The following is a 16,897-nucleotide window of genomic DNA, read 5'->3' as shown; positions in this document are numbered from 1 at the left end:
GTTTTGCAAAATGACTCAGCTTAAGGTGCTGTTCGGAAATGAAATGCACATATCATTGAGATTCTTTTCTATTCATTTGGGTTGGATTTGCTTAAACTGAATTAGATTGGAGGCCAAATTCTAATGAGAATATTGTCAAATATTTTTTTGTAGAAAATTGGTTGCAATTTATTGAGGACAAACAGAATACAATTAAAATTTCAAACTAAAGTCAAGAAGATTAGATGAGTATTTATACACGTAAGAGCTTAGAAATTGGACTAATCAAGTAGCCTATTCTACTTGCTCATAACGATCAAAGATGAAGCACCCCCACTCTAAATATTCCTTAGTCACGGACTCACGGGTTACCACAACAAGTACATCAAAAATAAAATCAGACCAAGACAAGGAAGCGGCAATAAAGGAATGTTGTCAAATATTGAGAAATAAGATCATCATCATCATCATCATTATTATTAACTTGTACATCAAAATACAAAGCAGAAGAAAGAGAAGTTGACTTCAATCCGCGTTATTCAAACCACAATCACGTTTGTGGCACTAAACACCACCCTTCATCTTCCTCAATTGGATCAATCACATATTCCACATTAAAGAAACCCATCTTTTCATAATTTCCATCTTCCTCTACCTCATCACAATCCACCCTCACATCATGATCATTTCTATTATCATAGGCTCTACTTGCATAACCATTGATTTCATGATCTTCTTCATCATCATCATCGTTATCATAATCTCTAGTAGACAGATGATCCAAAATCCCCGTGGCAGAAAACCCGGAAAAATTCGAGCTGGGCCGGCTGTCCACAACCCGCCAAGTGACCAAACGATGATTGGATAAGACGTCGGATGACTTGAGCTTGTGGTTCCCTTTGGTCTTGTCCTTGGCCTTAGAAGCCGGGTGGATGTGACACTCGGTGCACCCGGGCTTGCCGCACTTGCCCGTGAACTTGGAGTGGTTGGTAGGCTTGGTGGCCACCTTGGTGAACAACCCGGCTGTAGGAGGTGAATCAAACCTGTTCACGTGTCGGGTTTGTGGTCTTGGGTTCAATGAGTCGGGTAGGACCCGGTAAGTCCGAACCATCCCGTGCTGGCGACCCTCTCTTTTCATTGTTGACAAATGGAGCTGTGGGCTGAATGAAAGATTGAAAGAAGGATGAATGATGGAGGTGTTGAGTTGTGCCCTCTCTCATTTTATAGTGTTGCTTGTGGGAATGAAAACTTGGGCAACACGTTTGGTTTGGTAGGTCCTAATTCTTGTTGACCAAGCCAATAAATCATTAAAGATTGACAACTCACCAAGATAAAGAATACATCTTTTTCTCATATTAAAATTTATTATTATTATAAAGCAAGTACTTGGCAATGGCCAATTGCTTATGCTTGACGGTATGCACATGTTTGTTTCTTAATAATGATGCCCACTTACATGTTACAGGGTTGACCCTGGAATTGAACTCTTTTTTTTTTCATGTGGCTAATGGAAATTATACAAAGTTTTGATGAGAAAAGGTGTGAGCCCCAAGGCAAAGGGACGCTGCTCTACTGGAATTGCAACTCATAAGCCAAAATTCCAGCTGCTCTGCTGGTATTATTTTTTTTCCTGGAACTTGCTCGGCTCCTTCACAGCAGAAAAATTTATGTGTAACGGGTATAATACTTTTTGTTATTCCAGTCAATAATGCAATTACACATGAGATATATATTTTTTTTACGTGTCTTTGTATTATAGGTCGAGTATAACAACATAGTACTATCCCTGTTGCATGAAAGTCTTTATCCCTTCACAAAAGTCTAAAAGTTCAGTTTTTCTTAGTAACCAATAGAAGAAATCCATGTGTTACGCTTGCATGAGGGACGGAGTTTCTGTGCATCAGGCTTTCTCAGAACTTGGCGCCCGCGATCATAATCAAAAGTTAAAAAACCAACCAAACTTAAAAACTTACAACATCTTCCAAAATTGAGTGAGTTTGAGGGTCTGTTTGGAAAATGTAAAAACCTATCTTTTTATTCTTACGGATCCTCTAGTAAAAGTGGCATGCAAACATACACTTTAATTGCATAATGTTCTTCCTACACTGTTGTCTACTTTTAATGCTCCAAATAAATGTTTTTTTCTTCTTTCCTGTACACAATGTGATACAACATGCTTTTAGGTAAAATAGCCTGCACAAACCCAAATAGTTTGCTAATTCTTAAACCGAAGATGTAAGCTAATACCTATCATTCATCTTGGGAGCCATGCCAAAAGCTTTATACATTTTCCGAAACTGGGGCATCAGATGACTTGACCGAGTGGGTCCAAGCTCTCCTTGCTGATGATTTTAGGGGTGATCACTGCTCTCTTGCCACGATACAGCACGTAATGTTGACCCATGAATAGAAGGTCAAAGAATATAGATACCTGAAACAGTAAAACCCATCCATGTATAAGCAACATATAGCTCCATAACCAATTCAATTTGAGACAATCTAGAAAATGTGTCAATTGTTTGATATAATTCAAGACATTGCTACGAATGAATCCATACCAGAAACAGCAGTGTCTTCCCTATATGTCCATAGAAGTTCACCCAAGAACCTGGAAAGGTGCACAAGTTAGAAACACAATTTAGCAAGAAGGATGTCATGAAACTGCAAATATCATTCGATGCACAAAAACAAAAAGGTCAGAATCTTACTTGAAAACGGAAATCAACCAAAGTCAAGAATGACTTGGCAAAGCTAAGAAAACACAAACTGCAGTACCTAACCACATGGCAGCAACAATTCCAATGGAAATCTTGGGGACCTTCTGATTTCCACGCTGCATAAAAAAGCCATCAGCAAAAGGTCAAATATGAAACTTTTCATGACAAAGTGACTAACATCAGGATAGTGAACCTATTAACATGATTTTAAATCATAAACTCGGTAAAGAAGATCGAGACACTTACTTCATAGATTGCAATTTGGTACAGGGTAATTGCTGTCAGTAAAACAGCATGAATAGAGAAAGCAACATCGTTTGCTGCAACAGGTATCATCTGCAATTATAGCACAAAAAAGATGAGTACTTCCAAATATACATATAACAAATCATCAACTCAATCTCTTCCATACATCCTTCCTTTTAAGACGCACACACTATATTAAACAGTTGATAAACTACAATCCCTCTTCAGCTGTTGGAGTTGGCGTCAAAGTATTGAGATTACAATCTACACGTATCATATTTCATGCAAAAATTACGTGCTTAAAAACCTAAATGACAAAACACACTTGAAACACTAGCTTTCTGATATATAAAGTTGTTTATGGCCTTGAAATCCGGTGTACCATATATGTCACAAATCTCCAAGTGCCGAAAATAACAGCCGCTATCGAGTTACAACTAAAACTGCTACATATTACATTCCTTATGTAACTTAATACTTGTATCAATATATAAGCAGAGCTCATTAAAACATTTGCCAATCCACCAAGAAAAAGCATACCCATATGCAATAATTTAAAAAGATCTAAACTTTGCTATTGGAAACCAAGAACACAGCACTGGGAATGAAAATGATCATAAAAAGAAGTGGCTAGGCTGGTAGGGAGGGAAATAAACCTGTCCTAAGCGGTACTTCTCAAAGTACTGCTTTTGAACGGCGGAGCTGAAGTAGAGAGTGGCGTTGTAGATGAGATAGGGGGAGTGCTTTGTCAAATTCAACACCACGAAATCGAAGTTCAACCCCACAACACTAATTCAAACGCCCACTGGCCACCACCATCCACCAAAAAACAAAACTATTTTAGATAAAGAAAGAATCTTTGAATTGAATTCAGCAGAAAATCGAGGTGTGAAAAACCAAGGTGTTTGTGGGATGACATAAATGAATACCTTTTCCTCCGGAAATTCAAGATGACAAGTGTACCTTCTGGAAACAACTATACCATTTATCCTACTTTTATTTACGAAATCTTTTCGAATGCTGAAACCTTCCAGCACAGCATATCTACTGTAACAATTGTATTGATGGTCTTCTGACTCAAACTCCACCCCAACTTGCGGTACCACATAAATGCATTCCTCACCTTTCATGGCCATACCAGCTCCTGGTACATCAGCACAGGGAACATTTGGGCTCTGCTACTCCTGCTCACCATCTACATCCATCTCAAACTTACTCAGAGAGTAAAATTTTGGGGTTTCACACTCCTCGCGATCAATTTCCACCTGGTTCTTGTCAATAGAAGAAGGAATTGGACTCTGATACTCATGCTCAGTATCAATAACCACCTGCCTCTTCTCAAAAGAGGAACCTTTTGGACTTTGACACTCTCTCGGAGAATCATGTTCATGGTCGATAACTGCCGGACTCCTTTCGGCAGAGGAATCTTTTGAGCTTCGACAATCACGTTGCACATCAATATCCAATCTAAATGATATTGGAAGTTCATTGTAGTCACTCTCTTCTTGTGGATGACTTGATATATCAGGGTCACTACAACCCATCCACCTTCATTAGGGAGGGATGAGTAAAAGGAAGGAAAAACAAAAAAAGTCAGGAAAAATTCAATTTAACACCCATAAAAACGAGCCGTCATTCACCATAATAAATAAATATCCCATAAAAACAAGCTACTTACAATTATGTAGCACATCAAATTATCATATCTATAACAGCTAGGATTATTTCGACTGATATACACAAGTAACTCAAAAGGGCAAAACAACGAGCTACGCATGCTATCTTTACTGATACACATAGCTTCCACCATATCAATTGGGTGGAAAAGGGGACGAAAAATTGATACTTGGCAATTGAAAGGGTGAGCTTAGAAATGACCAAATTAGAGCTTTAGCCCTCAGATAAAATTACACATGGGTCAGAGTCCTTATAGCAAATAGCATACCCTGTTCTTCAACCATAACATGAATGTCAGAAGAAGGGAAAAAATCAATTATTGAAAACAGGAATGCAATTATGCAATGCACCATTGTAGCAAGGAATGAAACAAGGAACGCTGGAAGATCAGAAAGACCAAAACTTTCATTATAATTCTCAATGAAAAAAGTAACCAGTATAGCACCAAACATGCAAGAGAAGCCATTACTCCAGAGAGAGAGAGAGAGAGAGAGAGACGGAGAGAGGGCAAACCTTAGAGAGTGAAAAGGGGAAGAAGAGGAAGGGAAACGGGGAAAAATTCTGCTGCTTTGAGGGTGCAAAGCTCTTGGATGCTCCGGTGGGATTTCAACGAACCAGATATTTCGGATATTGTGGTCTATCAGGCAGAGAGCAACCGGAAGAACTATAGAGTTTCAGGGCTTTTGTCTCAGCTCCATTCGGTTTCAGAGTGACTGACTGGTGGGAAAACTTGGAAACAGAGTGCGGACTAGTTTTCCCAACCCGTCTCTTGACGTGGCAGTTGCTCATTGGTTTTGCAAAATGACTCAGCTTAAGGTGCTGTTCGGAAATGAAATGCACATATCATTGAGATTCTTTTCTATTCATTTGAGTTTGATTTGCTTAAACTGAATTAGATTGGAGGCCAAATTCTAATGAGAATATTGTCAAATATTTTTTGTAGAAAATCGGTTGTAATTTATTGAGGACAAACAGAGTATTGTTAAAATTCCAAACTAAAGTCAAGAAGATTAAGTGAGTTTCTCTGTATATAAGAGTTCGGACATTAAACTAATCACATAGCTTACTTTCCTTCCTCATTGCGATCAAAAGAACTCTCACTCATAATGAAGCACCCCCCCGCCCCCAATGTTCCTTAGTCACGGACTCACAGGTCCGCAACAAGTACATCAAAATACAAAGCAGAAGAAAAGAGGTTGACTTCAATCCGCGTTATTCAAACCACAATCACGTTTGTGGCACTAAACACCAACCTTCATCTTCCTCAATTGGATCAATCACATATTCCGCATTAAAGAAACTCATCTCTTCATAATTACCATCTTCCTCAACCTCATCAAAATCCACCCTCACATCACATCACATCATGATCATGATCATTTCTATTATCATAGGCTCCACTGACACTCACTTGCATAACCATTGATTTCATCATCTTCTTCGTCATCATCATCGTTGTTATCATAATGACTAGTAGACAGATGATCCAAAATCCCCGTGGCGGAAGACCCGGAAAATTTGACCAAACGATGATTGGATATGACGTCGGATGACTTGAGCTTGTGGCTCCCTTTGGTCTTGTCCTTGGCCTTAGAAGCCGGGTGGATGTGACACTTGGTGCACCTGGGCTTGCCGCACTTACCCGTGAACTTGGAGTGGTTGGTGGGCTTGGTGGCCACCTTGGTGAATAACCCTGCTGTAGAAAGTGAATCGAACTTGTTCACCTGTCGGCTTCCGGGTCTCAGGTTCAATGGGTCTGGTAGGACCCGGTAAGGCCGGAACATCCCGTGCTGGCGACCCTCGCTCTTCATTCTTGACAAATGGAGCTGTGGGCTGAATGAAAGATTGAAAGAAGGATGAATGATGGAGGTGTTAGATTGTGCCCTCTCTCATTATATAGTGTTGCTTGTGGGAATGAAAACTTGGGAAGCACGGTCTTTGGTTTGGCAGGTCCTAATTCTTGTGGACCAAGCCAATAAATTATTCAAGATTGACAACTTGTCAAGATAAAGAATCTTTTTCGCATTAAAAATCTCAGTTGATGTTTTTTTCCTGGAACTTGCTCGGCTCCTCCACAGCAGAAAAATTTCTCTGCAACGGGAATCACGCTATGATACGTAAGATAATTTTTCATGTGTCATTGTGTTATTGGACGGAGATAGAAAAATAATGTCATCCTCGTTGCATAAAAGTCTTTCTCCCTTCACAGAAGTCTAAAAGTTCAGTTTTTTTTCAGTAACCAATAAAAGAAATCCATGCATTCCGCTTGCATGAGGGACGGAGTTTGTGTGCATCTGGCTTTCTCAGAACTTGGCGCCGGCGATCATAATCAAAAGTTAAAAACCAACCAAACTTAAAAGCTTACAACATCTTCCAAAATTGAGTGAGTTTGAGGTTCTGTTTGGAAAATGTAAAAACCTCTCTTTTTATTTCTTACGGATCCTCTAGTAAAAGTGGTATTCAAACATACACTTTAATTGCATAATGTTCTTCATACACTGTTGCCTACTTTTAATGCTCCAAATAAATGTTTTTTCCTTCTTCTTTTTCCTGTACACAACGTGATACAACATGCTTTTAGGTAAAATAACCTGCAGAAACCCAATAAGTTTGCTAATTCTTACACCGACGATGTAAGTTAATAACTATCATACATCTTGAGAGCCAAGCCAAAAAGCTTTATACATTTTCCAAAACTGGGTCATCAGATGACTTGACTAGTGGCTCCGAGCTCTCCTTGCTGATGATTTTGGGGGTGATCACTGCTCTCTTGCCACGATACAGCACGTAATGTTGACCCATGAATAGAAGGTCAAAGAATATAGATATCTGAAACAGTAAAACCCATCCATGTATAAGCAACATATAGCTCCATAACCAATTCAATTTGAGACAATCTAGAAAATGTGTCAATTGTTTGATATAATTCAAGACATTGCTATGAATGAGTCCGTACCAAAGACAGCAGTGTCTTCCCTATATTTCCATAAAAGTTCACCCAAGAACCTGGAAAGGTGCACAAGTTAGAAACACAATTTAGCATGAAGGATGTTGTGAAACTGCAAATATCATTGGTTGAGGAAGTGATGATGAACCTTGATCTATAGATTGCACAGCCATTTGTGCATAATTTGCCACTCCTCCGGAAAAATCAAGTAAAATGTTGCCAATACTGAATCCATCTGTGCTCTTTCGCAGGAAGTTCATGACCGCCTATATTTAGAAAGGCTTTGTATCAATACAGGCTTACTGCTTTTTCATGACAAAATATTAAGCAGATAAAAAGGTCCATTCAACAGTAACAGTTCCTTTTCTTTTTCTTCATTTCCTAAGCATCCTATAATAACAGATAACAACTCTTCATTAAATGCATACCCAATGTATAAAGCCTGCGACCATTTTTCATAGCATGGCTTGGGCAATCAATTCAGTATAGGAACACAAAATATTTCAAAGGGGCTAAATACTGACCTGGGGAATATATTTGATGACTGTCATAAAAACTTGAATCGAGCTGCAACAAAATTAAATGAATTGATGTTAGAAAGAGAATTTTACACAAACAGAAAAGTCACTTAATAAAATAATAGCAGTCCAAGACCATAATCACTTAATGGAAGTTCCAACATGTAAGTAGCTGACTTTAAAATGCATCTTAAAGCATTGATGAGAAGTCCGCCTTTCTTAATCAGCATTATAGTAATTTCAATTTTCCTAGTGAAAAGGCATAATTCTGGCCAGGTACTAGAGAGCTCATTGTCAACGCGAACTTATTTAAGTAAAGATAGTTCAGAATCCACAACGACAGAACTTGATGTGGGAAAATTTTAAGAAAACTATATACAAAATACTAAATATTAAGCTAATTGAACATCACTCAGAACCTTAAGGATTTTTAAAGAAAACCTTAGGCAAAAATTAAGTGTTGGTCATAATTGTCATTGACAGTACATCAAAATTCGATGCACAAAAACAAAAAGGTAAGAATCTTACTTGAAAATAGAAATCAACCAAAGCCAAGAATGACTTGGCAAAGCTAAGAAAACACAAACTGCAGCACCTAACCACACGGCAGCAACAATTCCAATGGAAATCTTGGAGACCTTCTGATTTCCACGCTGCATAAAGCCATCAGCAGAAGGTCAAATATGAAACTTTTCATGACAAAGTGACTAACATCAGGATAGTGAACCTATTAACATGATTTTAAATCATAAACTCGGTAAAGAAGATCGAGACACTTACTTCATAGATTGCAATTTGGTACAGGGTAATTGCTGTCAGTAAAACAGCATGAATAGAGAAAGCAACATCATTTGCTGCAACAGGTATCATCTGCAATTATAGCACAAAAAAGATGAGTATTTTCAAATATACATATAACAAATCATCAACTCAATCTCTTCCATACATCCTTCCTTTTAAGACGCACACACTATATTAAACAGTTAATAAACTATAATCCCTCTTCAGCTGTTGGAGTTGTCAAAGTATTAAGATTACAATCTACACGTATCATATTTCATGCAAAAATTATGTGCTTAAAAACCTAAATGACAAAACACACTTGAAACACTAGCTTTCTGATATATAAAGTTGTTTACGGCCTTGAAATCCAGTGTACCATATATGTCACAAATCTCCAAGTGCCTAAAATAACAGCTGCTATCGAGTTACAACTAAAACTGCTACATATTACATTCCTTATGTAACTTAATACTTGTATCAATATATAAGCAGAGCTTATTAAAACATTTGCCAATCCACCAAGAAAAAGCATACCCATATGCAATAATTTAAGAAGATCTAAGCTTTGCTATTGGAAACCAAGAACACAGCCACTGGGAATGAAAATGATCATAAAAAGAAATGGCTAGGCTGGTAGGGAGGGAAAACAAACCTGTCCTAAGCCGTACTTCTCAAAGTACTGCTTTTGAACGGCGGAGCTGAAGTAGAGAGTGGCGTTGTAGATGAGATAGGAGGAGTGCTTTGTTAAATTCAGCACCACGAAATCGAAGTTCAACCCCACAACACTAATTCAAACGCCCACCGGCCACCACCATCCACCAAAAAACAAAACTATTTTAGATAAAGAAAGAATCTTTGAATTGAATTCAGCAGAAAATCGAGGTGTGAAAAACCAAAGTGTTTGTGGGATGACATAAATGAATACCTTTTCCTCCGGAAATTCAAGATGACTTGTGGGTAGAAGCTGATGGACCAACTTATGAACGCCGCCCATCCCAGAACTTCGTATTTGATTTCCAGCGGAATCGAATTCCACGAAGCCATTCCTCCCTTCCAAAATTGCAATTGCGATTTCCCACTTGTCTGATCAACTTTGAAGAGAGGGGAGAAGACAAGAGGGAGAAGAAAGGGGCTTGCTTGCAATGACTTTTAAAGCTTCAACTGTATCTGTATGTTTGCGATGTAATTGGCCCGTCCATCCAAAGTGGGCCATGGTGATGACGTGGACCGGCTTAGGGCTGTACACCTTGCTTCTGAATCTAGGACACGATTGGTGCTTTTTCCTCCAAGTTTTGGCAAATTTCGCAACATGGATTGAACCGGAAGAAGAAAGGGGGTGGGGTTTGAATTAGGACTATTACACGGCCATATTCATTGAGTTCCTGATCCTGATAAAGGTTCAATTTTTAGGTGGGATCCTGTTTTAACGCATAAGGCGCCAAAGCCATCATCCTACCTAGACCCCATCAAATTAAACTCGTTTGTTGGATTGGACGACGAGGGAAAGTAAAGGAAAAAGAAATTTCTTTGACCATCGTATCATTATTTATTCATGAACAAATTATGATTAACTTTCTATTGGTTTGATTTATTGGGATTTAATTCTCTTTCGTGTTTTAATACAAAAAATAAAAAAATAAAATTTACCTTTTGTGTAATTTGTTAAAGTTGACTGTATCTGTATGTATGCATGCCAAAATCAAAGGATGGAATTTGTTTTTTTATATTTATTTAAGTTTTCGCCTCCAAACATATAATCCTTGTTTCCATCTACATGTTTTGGGCAGGAGAGAGAAGCTGTCGTTTATACATTTTCAGACAGTGTGAGTGGGTGATGCTGATGAAGAAGACTGGAGAAGTGGCTCCAAGCTCCCCTTGCTGGTGATTTGAGGAGGAGGAGGAGGGATGGGTGCTTTCTTGGCAGGATACAGCAGGAAGCGTTGACACATGAAGAGAATGTCAAAGGATATAGATATCTGAAATAGTAGTAATAACCCATCAAATACCATAATGAATATATATATAACGGATCATAAAATAATTCAATCAAACAGTCGATATCAGATCATTCGTTTCGTACCAAAGAGAGCAGTACTTTCCCCATATTTCCAAAAAAGTTCACCCAAGAATCTGAAAAGCATGACATGAAGGATATTTGTTATCAAACTGTGACAATCATTTTGTTTGGTTGAGGTTGGGGAAGAGAAGAGAGGATGAACCTTGATCTATAGAAAGCACAGCCATTTGTGCATAATTTGTGACCCCTCCAGAAAAATCAAGCAAGTAAAAGCCAATGCTGAATCCATCTGTGCTCTTCCGCATGAAGTTCATGAATGCCTATATAATGAATGCATGCTGTGTTTCAGTTCATGACTTTTAAAAGAAAAGAAAAAAATATATATAAACATGATGAACAATTTAAGGTGAATTCAAGTCAATGCAAACCTGGGGAGTATATTTGACGACTGTCATGAAAACTTGAATTGAGCTGCAAATGGGAATTTTACACAGATCCAGCTATCACAGAATAATAATTATCGACAAGGAGCCGCCTTGATAATGCATCTTAAATTAAAGCATTGTCAATGTCTGGCTTAATCAACCCTCGACTAAATCTTAATAGAACAGACAGTTGAAAAAGATGAAGGAGAATTAAATGGTGGCAATTAGGATCTTACTTGAATATATTGATCAGCCAAAGCCAAGAATGGGTTGGCAAAGCTACGAAAAAACAAACTGCAGCGCCTAACCACACGGCAACGACAATTCCGATGGCAATCTTGGACACCTTCTGAGTTCCTCGCTGCGTAAAGCAATGCCATCAATTAACCAAAATGTCAGATGCCAACATATAAAACACAACCAAAATCATAATCAGCTTGGAAAAACAGAGGAAAAAACAGAGGTATGAATGAGATGAGGAGACACTAACGTCGTAAATTGCAATTTGGAACAGAATAATTGCTGTAATTAAAACAGCGTGAGCTGAGAAAGCAACATCATTTACTGCTACAGGGATCATCTGCAATCACATCCACATCAAAACAATCAACTTTTTTTTGGGGTTTTGGTGAATGAGGAGGGAGGGAAAACTGAGAACAGAAGAAACCTGTCCGGAGCCGTATTTCTCCCAGTACTGCTTTTGAACTGCGGAGCTGAAGTAGAGGGTGGCGTTGTAAATGAGATAGGAAGAATGCTTTGTCAAATTCAGCACCACGAAATCGAAGCTCAAACCCACAACGCTGTAAATCAATTAAAAGTCTTGGAGTTGAATTGAGTTCAGGAAAATTCGGTGAGGAAATAAATGAGTACCTTTTCCGGCGGAAATTCAATATTACTTGTGGGTAGAAGCCGACGGACCAACATGTGAAAGCCATCCATCCCATAACTCTGTATGTGATTTCCAGCTGAAGTGAATTCCACGACGCCATTATTTTCTCTCTTCTTCTTCTGCTCTTCTAAACAACCCTAACGGCCAGCCGGTGACAGACAAATAGAAACAGAGAGACAGAGAGGGTGGTCTGTTTGCTTTCCTCTTCAGTTAACTGTAACTCGGACGTCCGTCCGTATCAGGTGGGCAATGTGGGCCCATGTGATGACGTGGACTATAATGATTTTTCTTTGTTCTGTATTTGGCCTGAAATTAGTTCATGATTAATTGGCATGTTTTGTAATTGTTTGGTAAGTTGGCCAGGATAGTGTGTGAGCCCGTTCCAGATAGAGATTTGGATAATTTGCTATGATTTTATGTGTCATAATCGGTTTGACTTTCGTCCTTCATATACCATTTCATTAAAATTTAATTCAAGATATTTAAACTGGACGCATCGTCTTTAAAATAAAAACTCAATTTATCCCTAATTAAAAATAAGAAAAAAAAATCCCTAACTTGACTAACTCCCAATTTAATGTTTGTAATAGTTTTTTTTTTTTTCCCTTCTTCTTCCTCTCTCTTTTTCTCCCAAACCTTTGTAAATACCATATCTTCAAACCTCACAATCCCTTCTATTACCCCTGTCAACACCAACAACCAAAAATATATATTCACTTCCCATATGTCCTAGCTCAATTTACTGGCTGCTTCTGTTGGAAATATTCTATAATTATACTTATAATATTCATATAGAATCAATTAAATAAATTAAAACTCAACAACACATCAGTCATGCACAATAATTAAAACAATTTTTTTTTTTTGGTCGCAACACAATAATTACTACAATAAACACATAGGAAAAGGGTTAGGAACATCTAGCACGTGATGTAAAGAGAGGCACGTAGTCGCTGTCTTAAAGTTGTAGATGCCTCCTTCCGTGCATGTTATAACAGTCGTCTACAACTTTAAGATACAACCTCCTTACGTGCAGGTTATAACGGTCGTCTACAATTTCAAAATACAACCCTTGAAACTCACAGAGTGTCACGACAGACGAAGTAGTGTTTATCAGATTGCCCATTAGATTGATGAGAGAAAGAAAGGACAATAGGGAAACATAGTACTAGAAGACATGAGGAGGGACAATAGAACTTACACTGGTTTGTCAAGAGTTTCTATTTTATAGAACTCTATATACCTCTTATGTAAGAGATATGACTTTTAATTTAACCCTTTATTAAAGGTTATGACAATAAATTTAAGGAAAATACTTCCCTCCTTACCCATAAAGCAAAACTCTTATTTACTTTCTATTGTGGCTCAACCATAAAGTGACATTTTTTTTTAAATAGCAACCATAAAGTGACATGTGTCCTTTATTTCAAAACAAAACCCCAAAAAAAAAAAAAGAAAAAAAAAAAGAGTAAAAGTATTTGCTTTGAGGATTGTTGCCTTTTTACTAAGAGCAATTTTTGCTCTAAGTAACCATCCAACAAGACTTGGACCAAAACTGCATTTCCTAAATTTGTCTTGTCCAAGCTGCTTGGTATGGTAACCAAGTTCGCAAGGAGCATCAGCCATGAAATCCACATGTATGGCAAAGGAATCACTCTTATGGAACCACCCTCCCCATCTGCAATGGATACATGGGAAGATAAATTTTTTATTTTTTTTATTTTTTATGACAAGGAAAGAAAAGATGGATGAGCGCTCATTTTGGGGGGAGGGGGAGACGTTAAGTTGACTATATATGTATGGCAAAATCAAAATTTATTTAAGTTTTCAGCTCCAAACATATAATCCTTGTTTACATCTACATGGTTAATGTCGCACATGTTTGGGCAAGAGAAGCTCTGTCTTGTGTATACATTTTCAGACAGTGTGTTTGAGTGGGTGATCTGATGAAGACTGGAGAAGTGGCTCCAAGCTCTCCTTGTCCTTGCTGATGATTTGAGGAGGAGGAGGAGAGATGGGTGCTTTCTTTGAAGGATACAGCAGGAAGCGTTGACACATGAAGACAAGGTCAAAGAATATAGATATCTGAAATTGCAATAAACCATCAAGTAATGAATATAACGGCTAAAATAAATTCACATCGTTGATATCATCAGATCATTCATACCAAAGATAGCAGTACTTTCCCCATGTTTCCATAAAAGTTCACCCAAGAATCTGGAAAGCAAGACATGAAGGATATTTGTTATCAAACTGTGACAATCATTTTGTTTGGTTGAGGTTGAGGAGGGAGGATGTACCTTGATCTATAGCAAGCACAGTCATTTGTGCATAATTTGTGACCCCTCCAGAAAAATCAAGCAAGTAAGAGCCAAGGCTAAATCCATCTGTGCTCTTCCGCACGAAGTTCAGGAATGCCTATATATATATATAATAATACAGGCAATGAATGCATGCTGTGTTTCATTTCATGACTTTTAAAAAAAAAAATCAAAATAAGATGAACAATTTAGGGTGAATTTAAGTCAACGAAAACCTGGGGAGTATATTTGACGACTGTCATGCAAACTTGAATTGAGCTGCAAAAGGGAATATATAAACAGAGACGAAGTAAGGGAGCGATAGTAGAAAATACATGTCGTTGTAAGAAATAAGCTAACTTGTATGAAAAGGAGCCGCCTTGAAAATGCATCTTAAAGCATTGCCTTGCTTAATCAACCCTCGACTTAAGGAACAGACAGTTGAAAAAGATGAAGAATTAAATGGTGGTAATTAGGATCTTACTTGAAAATATTAATCAGCCAAAGCCAAGAATGGGTTGGCAAAGCTACGAAAACACAAACTGCAGCGCCTGACCACACTGCAACGACAATTCCGATGGCAATCTTGGACACCTTCTGAGTTCCTCGCTGCATAAAGCCATGCCATCAATGAACAAAAATGTCAGATGCCAACATAAAAAACACAATCAAAATCATAATAATAAGCTTGGAAAAACAGAGAAAACAGAGGTATGAGATGAGGAGACACTAACTTCATAGATTGCAATTTGGAACAGAACAAATGCTGTCAATAAAACAGCGTGAGCTGAGAAAGCAACATCATTTACTGCTACAGGGATCATCTGCAATCACATCCACATCAAAACAATCAACTTTTTCTTTTGGGTTTTGGTGAATAAGTAGGGAAGGGAGGGAAAACTGAGAACAGAAGAAACCTGTCCATAGCCGTATTTCTCCCAGTACTGCTTTTGAACGGCGGAGCTGAAGTAGAGAGAGGCGTTGTATATGAGATAGGAAGACTGCTTTGTCAAACTCAGCAACACGAAATCGAAGCTCAATCCCACAACGCTACAATAAAAAATATTCCACTCCCACCAAATAAATTAAGAGTCTCGGAATTGAATTGAATTCAGGAAAATTCGATGAGGAAATAAATGAGTACCTTTTCCTGCGGAAATTCAATATGACTTGTGGGTAGCCACCGACGGACCAACATGCGAAACCCATCCATCCCAATACTCTGTATGTGATTTCCAGCTGAATCGAATTCCACGACGCCATTATTTTCTCTCTTCTTCTTCTTCTTCTTATAAGCAAAAGAGAGAAAGAGAGGGTTCTCTGTTTGCATGACTTTTCTTTTCGTGTTGTTGAGTGGCGCTAGTTCCCTCTTCAAATTAACTGTAACTCGGCTATTTTTTCATTTATTAGGTGGGCAATTTGGGCGCACGTGATGACGCTGTCTATCAAGATTTTTCTTTGTTCTGTTTCTGTATTTGGCCTTAAATCAGCTTATGATTAATTGGCATGTCTTGTAAATTGTAATTGTATGACCTGAAATCAGCTTATGACTAATTGGCATGTCTTGTATAATGTACATGGCATAGTCAACAATAGCATATTGTAGTGGAAGGCAACCTTTGGTCAATTGGTGCCCCCAAACATCCTCTTAATAACGCTTCCACCCACTTTGTCATGGCAAAAGATAAGGGCAAGTGAGTGCAGACACTATTCACGTGAATAGTTACTGCCCTAGCAATTTTTTTTAATGCATTATCATCCATTGCTATGGCAACCTAAAGGCAACTACTATTCGAAGTGAAGAACATGACTAGGTATTTATAGGGAAAAAAAAATCTGATATTTTTGGTATTTTTTTTTTCAAATTTTTTGGTATTTAAATTGATCGTTGACATCAGCATAACGTCACTTTGCCCAGGCAGCAGCCCATGCAACTCTTGTCTTTGGACTTGCCCAGTTTCATGGGCCCACTTTTTGCCATGGCAAAAGGTGATGGGTGGATGTTGTTTTTGGAGCCTAAGCCTCCTTTTGCCATTTTGCCATTTTGCCATGGCAAAAGGTGATGGGTGGAAGTGCTCTAAGTTGGTTTGAATTTAATTTCGGAAAAGTTTCCGGCCCCAAAACAACACTGCATTTAAATTTATTTGGAAAGTTTCCCGATTTTGTGCAATTTGCTTTTCCTTTTCTGAATAGGGATTAAACATTTGATTTCTTTTGGTAATTTAGGAGTTGTGGTTTTCTTTCCTAGCCGAATTAGGATGTGCAGGCTATATAAAGCCTAGCTTAGAATTGTAACTATACTACTATATTATCACTCCAAGTTTTAAACCCTCGTCTAAGGAGCTACCAGGTACTAAATAAAAGAAGAAAACAAACATAAGTACATTGCTTTGCACGTT

The 16,897-nt window shown here is 38.1% G+C and overlaps 4 protein-coding genes across 7 annotated transcripts; all 4 read right to left on the bottom strand.

Annotated features, from left to right (window-relative positions):
* Positions 1-401: 401 nt before the first annotated feature.
* On the bottom strand, positions 402-1,156 carry LOC117620573. The gene has a single exon (XM_034350682.1). It carries the CDS (start codon positions 1,115-1,117, stop codon positions 530-532), a length of 588 nt encoding a protein of 195 aa, XP_034206573.1. The 5' UTR covers positions 1,118-1,156; the 3' UTR covers positions 402-529.
* A 5,869-nt stretch (positions 1,157-7,025) lies between these two features.
* Positions 7,026-10,032, bottom strand: LOC117620567 (cystinosin homolog). Its single transcript, XM_034350674.1, has 8 exons — positions 9,793-10,032; positions 9,520-9,652; positions 8,865-8,954; positions 8,613-8,737; positions 8,091-8,133; positions 7,715-7,832; positions 7,576-7,625; positions 7,026-7,448 (listed from the first exon to the last, which is right to left on the bottom strand). The coding sequence occupies exons 1-8, from the start codon at positions 9,909-9,911 to the stop codon at positions 7,299-7,301; spliced, it is 828 nt and encodes a 275-aa protein (XP_034206565.1). The 5' UTR covers positions 9,912-10,032; the 3' UTR covers positions 7,026-7,298.
* A 536-nt stretch (positions 10,033-10,568) lies between these two features.
* LOC117620566 (cystinosin homolog) lies at positions 10,569-12,417 on the bottom strand. Of its 3 annotated transcripts, none has more exons than XM_034350672.1 (8): positions 12,180-12,417; positions 11,977-12,094; positions 11,800-11,889; positions 11,546-11,670; positions 11,313-11,355; positions 11,087-11,204; positions 10,948-10,997; positions 10,569-10,843 (listed from the first exon to the last, which is right to left on the bottom strand). In XM_034350672.1, exons 1-8 carry the CDS (start codon positions 12,296-12,298, stop codon positions 10,682-10,684), a joined length of 825 nt encoding a protein of 274 aa, XP_034206563.1. In that variant the 5' UTR covers positions 12,299-12,417; the 3' UTR covers positions 10,569-10,681. The 3 variants fall into 3 exon arrangements, with proteins under 3 accessions (XP_034206563.1, XP_034206564.1, XP_034206562.1); XM_034350673.1 differs by having other exon boundaries at positions 11,977-12,022; XM_034350671.1 differs by having other exon boundaries at positions 11,977-12,109; positions 12,180-12,416.
* Positions 12,418-13,996: 1,579 nt separating this feature from the next.
* LOC117620565 (cystinosin homolog) lies at positions 13,997-15,814 on the bottom strand. 2 transcript variants are annotated; one of them, XM_034350669.1, is made up of 8 exons: positions 15,643-15,814; positions 15,416-15,548; positions 15,233-15,322; positions 14,983-15,107; positions 14,735-14,777; positions 14,499-14,616; positions 14,366-14,415; positions 13,997-14,283 (listed from the first exon to the last, which is right to left on the bottom strand). In XM_034350669.1, exons 1-8 carry the CDS (start codon positions 15,759-15,761, stop codon positions 14,116-14,118), a joined length of 846 nt encoding a protein of 281 aa, XP_034206560.1. In that variant the 5' UTR covers positions 15,762-15,814; the 3' UTR covers positions 13,997-14,115. The 2 variants fall into 2 exon arrangements, with proteins under 2 accessions (XP_034206560.1, XP_034206561.1); XM_034350670.1 differs by having other exon boundaries at positions 15,416-15,461.
* Between the last annotated feature and the right edge of the window lie 1,083 nt (positions 15,815-16,897).

Source organism: Prunus dulcis, chromosome 3 (genome assembly GCF_902201215.1).
Source record: "Prunus dulcis chromosome 3, ALMONDv2, whole genome shotgun sequence".
NCBI classification, from domain to species: Eukaryota; Viridiplantae; Streptophyta; class Magnoliopsida; order Rosales; family Rosaceae; genus Prunus; species Prunus dulcis.
Note: the sequence above shows the minus strand (reverse complement) of the source record. Positions and strands in the feature narration are given on the sequence as shown.

Bases quoted from the DNA above. Each gene is read 5' to 3' on its own strand.
- LOC117620573 (XM_034350682.1), bottom strand. From the start codon at position 1,117: ATGAAAAGAGAGGGTCGCCAGCACGGGATGGTTCGGACTTACCGGGTC.
- LOC117620567 (XM_034350674.1), bottom strand. From the start codon at position 9,911: ATGGCTTCGTGGAATTCGATTCCGCTGGAAATCAAATACGAAGTTCTG. The intron at 9,653-9,792 runs GTATTCATTTAT...CGTTTGAATTAG, and splicing joins TTGAATTTCCGGAGGAAAAG to TGTTGTGGGGTTGAACTTCG. The intron at 8,955-9,519 runs GTTTGTTTTCCC...CTATAATTGCAG, and splicing joins AGAAGTACGGCTTAGGACAG to ATGATACCTGTTGCAGCAAA.
- LOC117620566 (XM_034350671.1), bottom strand. From the start codon at position 12,298: ATGGCGTCGTGGAATTCACTTCAGCTGGAAATCACATACAGAGTTATG. The intron at 11,890-11,976 runs GTTTCTTCTGTT...ATGTGATTGCAG, and splicing joins AGAAATACGGCTCCGGACAG to ATGATCCCTGTAGCAGTAAA. The intron at 10,998-11,086 runs GTTCATCCTCTC...CATGCTTTTCAG, and splicing joins TGTGCTTTCTATAGATCAAG to ATTCTTGGGTGAACTTTTTT.
- LOC117620565 (XM_034350669.1), bottom strand. From the start codon at position 15,761: ATGGCGTCGTGGAATTCGATTCAGCTGGAAATCACATACAGAGTATTG. The intron at 14,778-14,982 runs GTAAGATCCTAA...TCCCTTTTGCAG, and splicing joins TGGCTGATTAATATTTTCAA to CTCAATTCAAGTTTGCATGA. The intron at 14,284-14,365 runs GTATGAATGATC...TTGCAATTTCAG, and splicing joins GGAAAGTACTGCTATCTTTG to ATATCTATATTCTTTGACCT.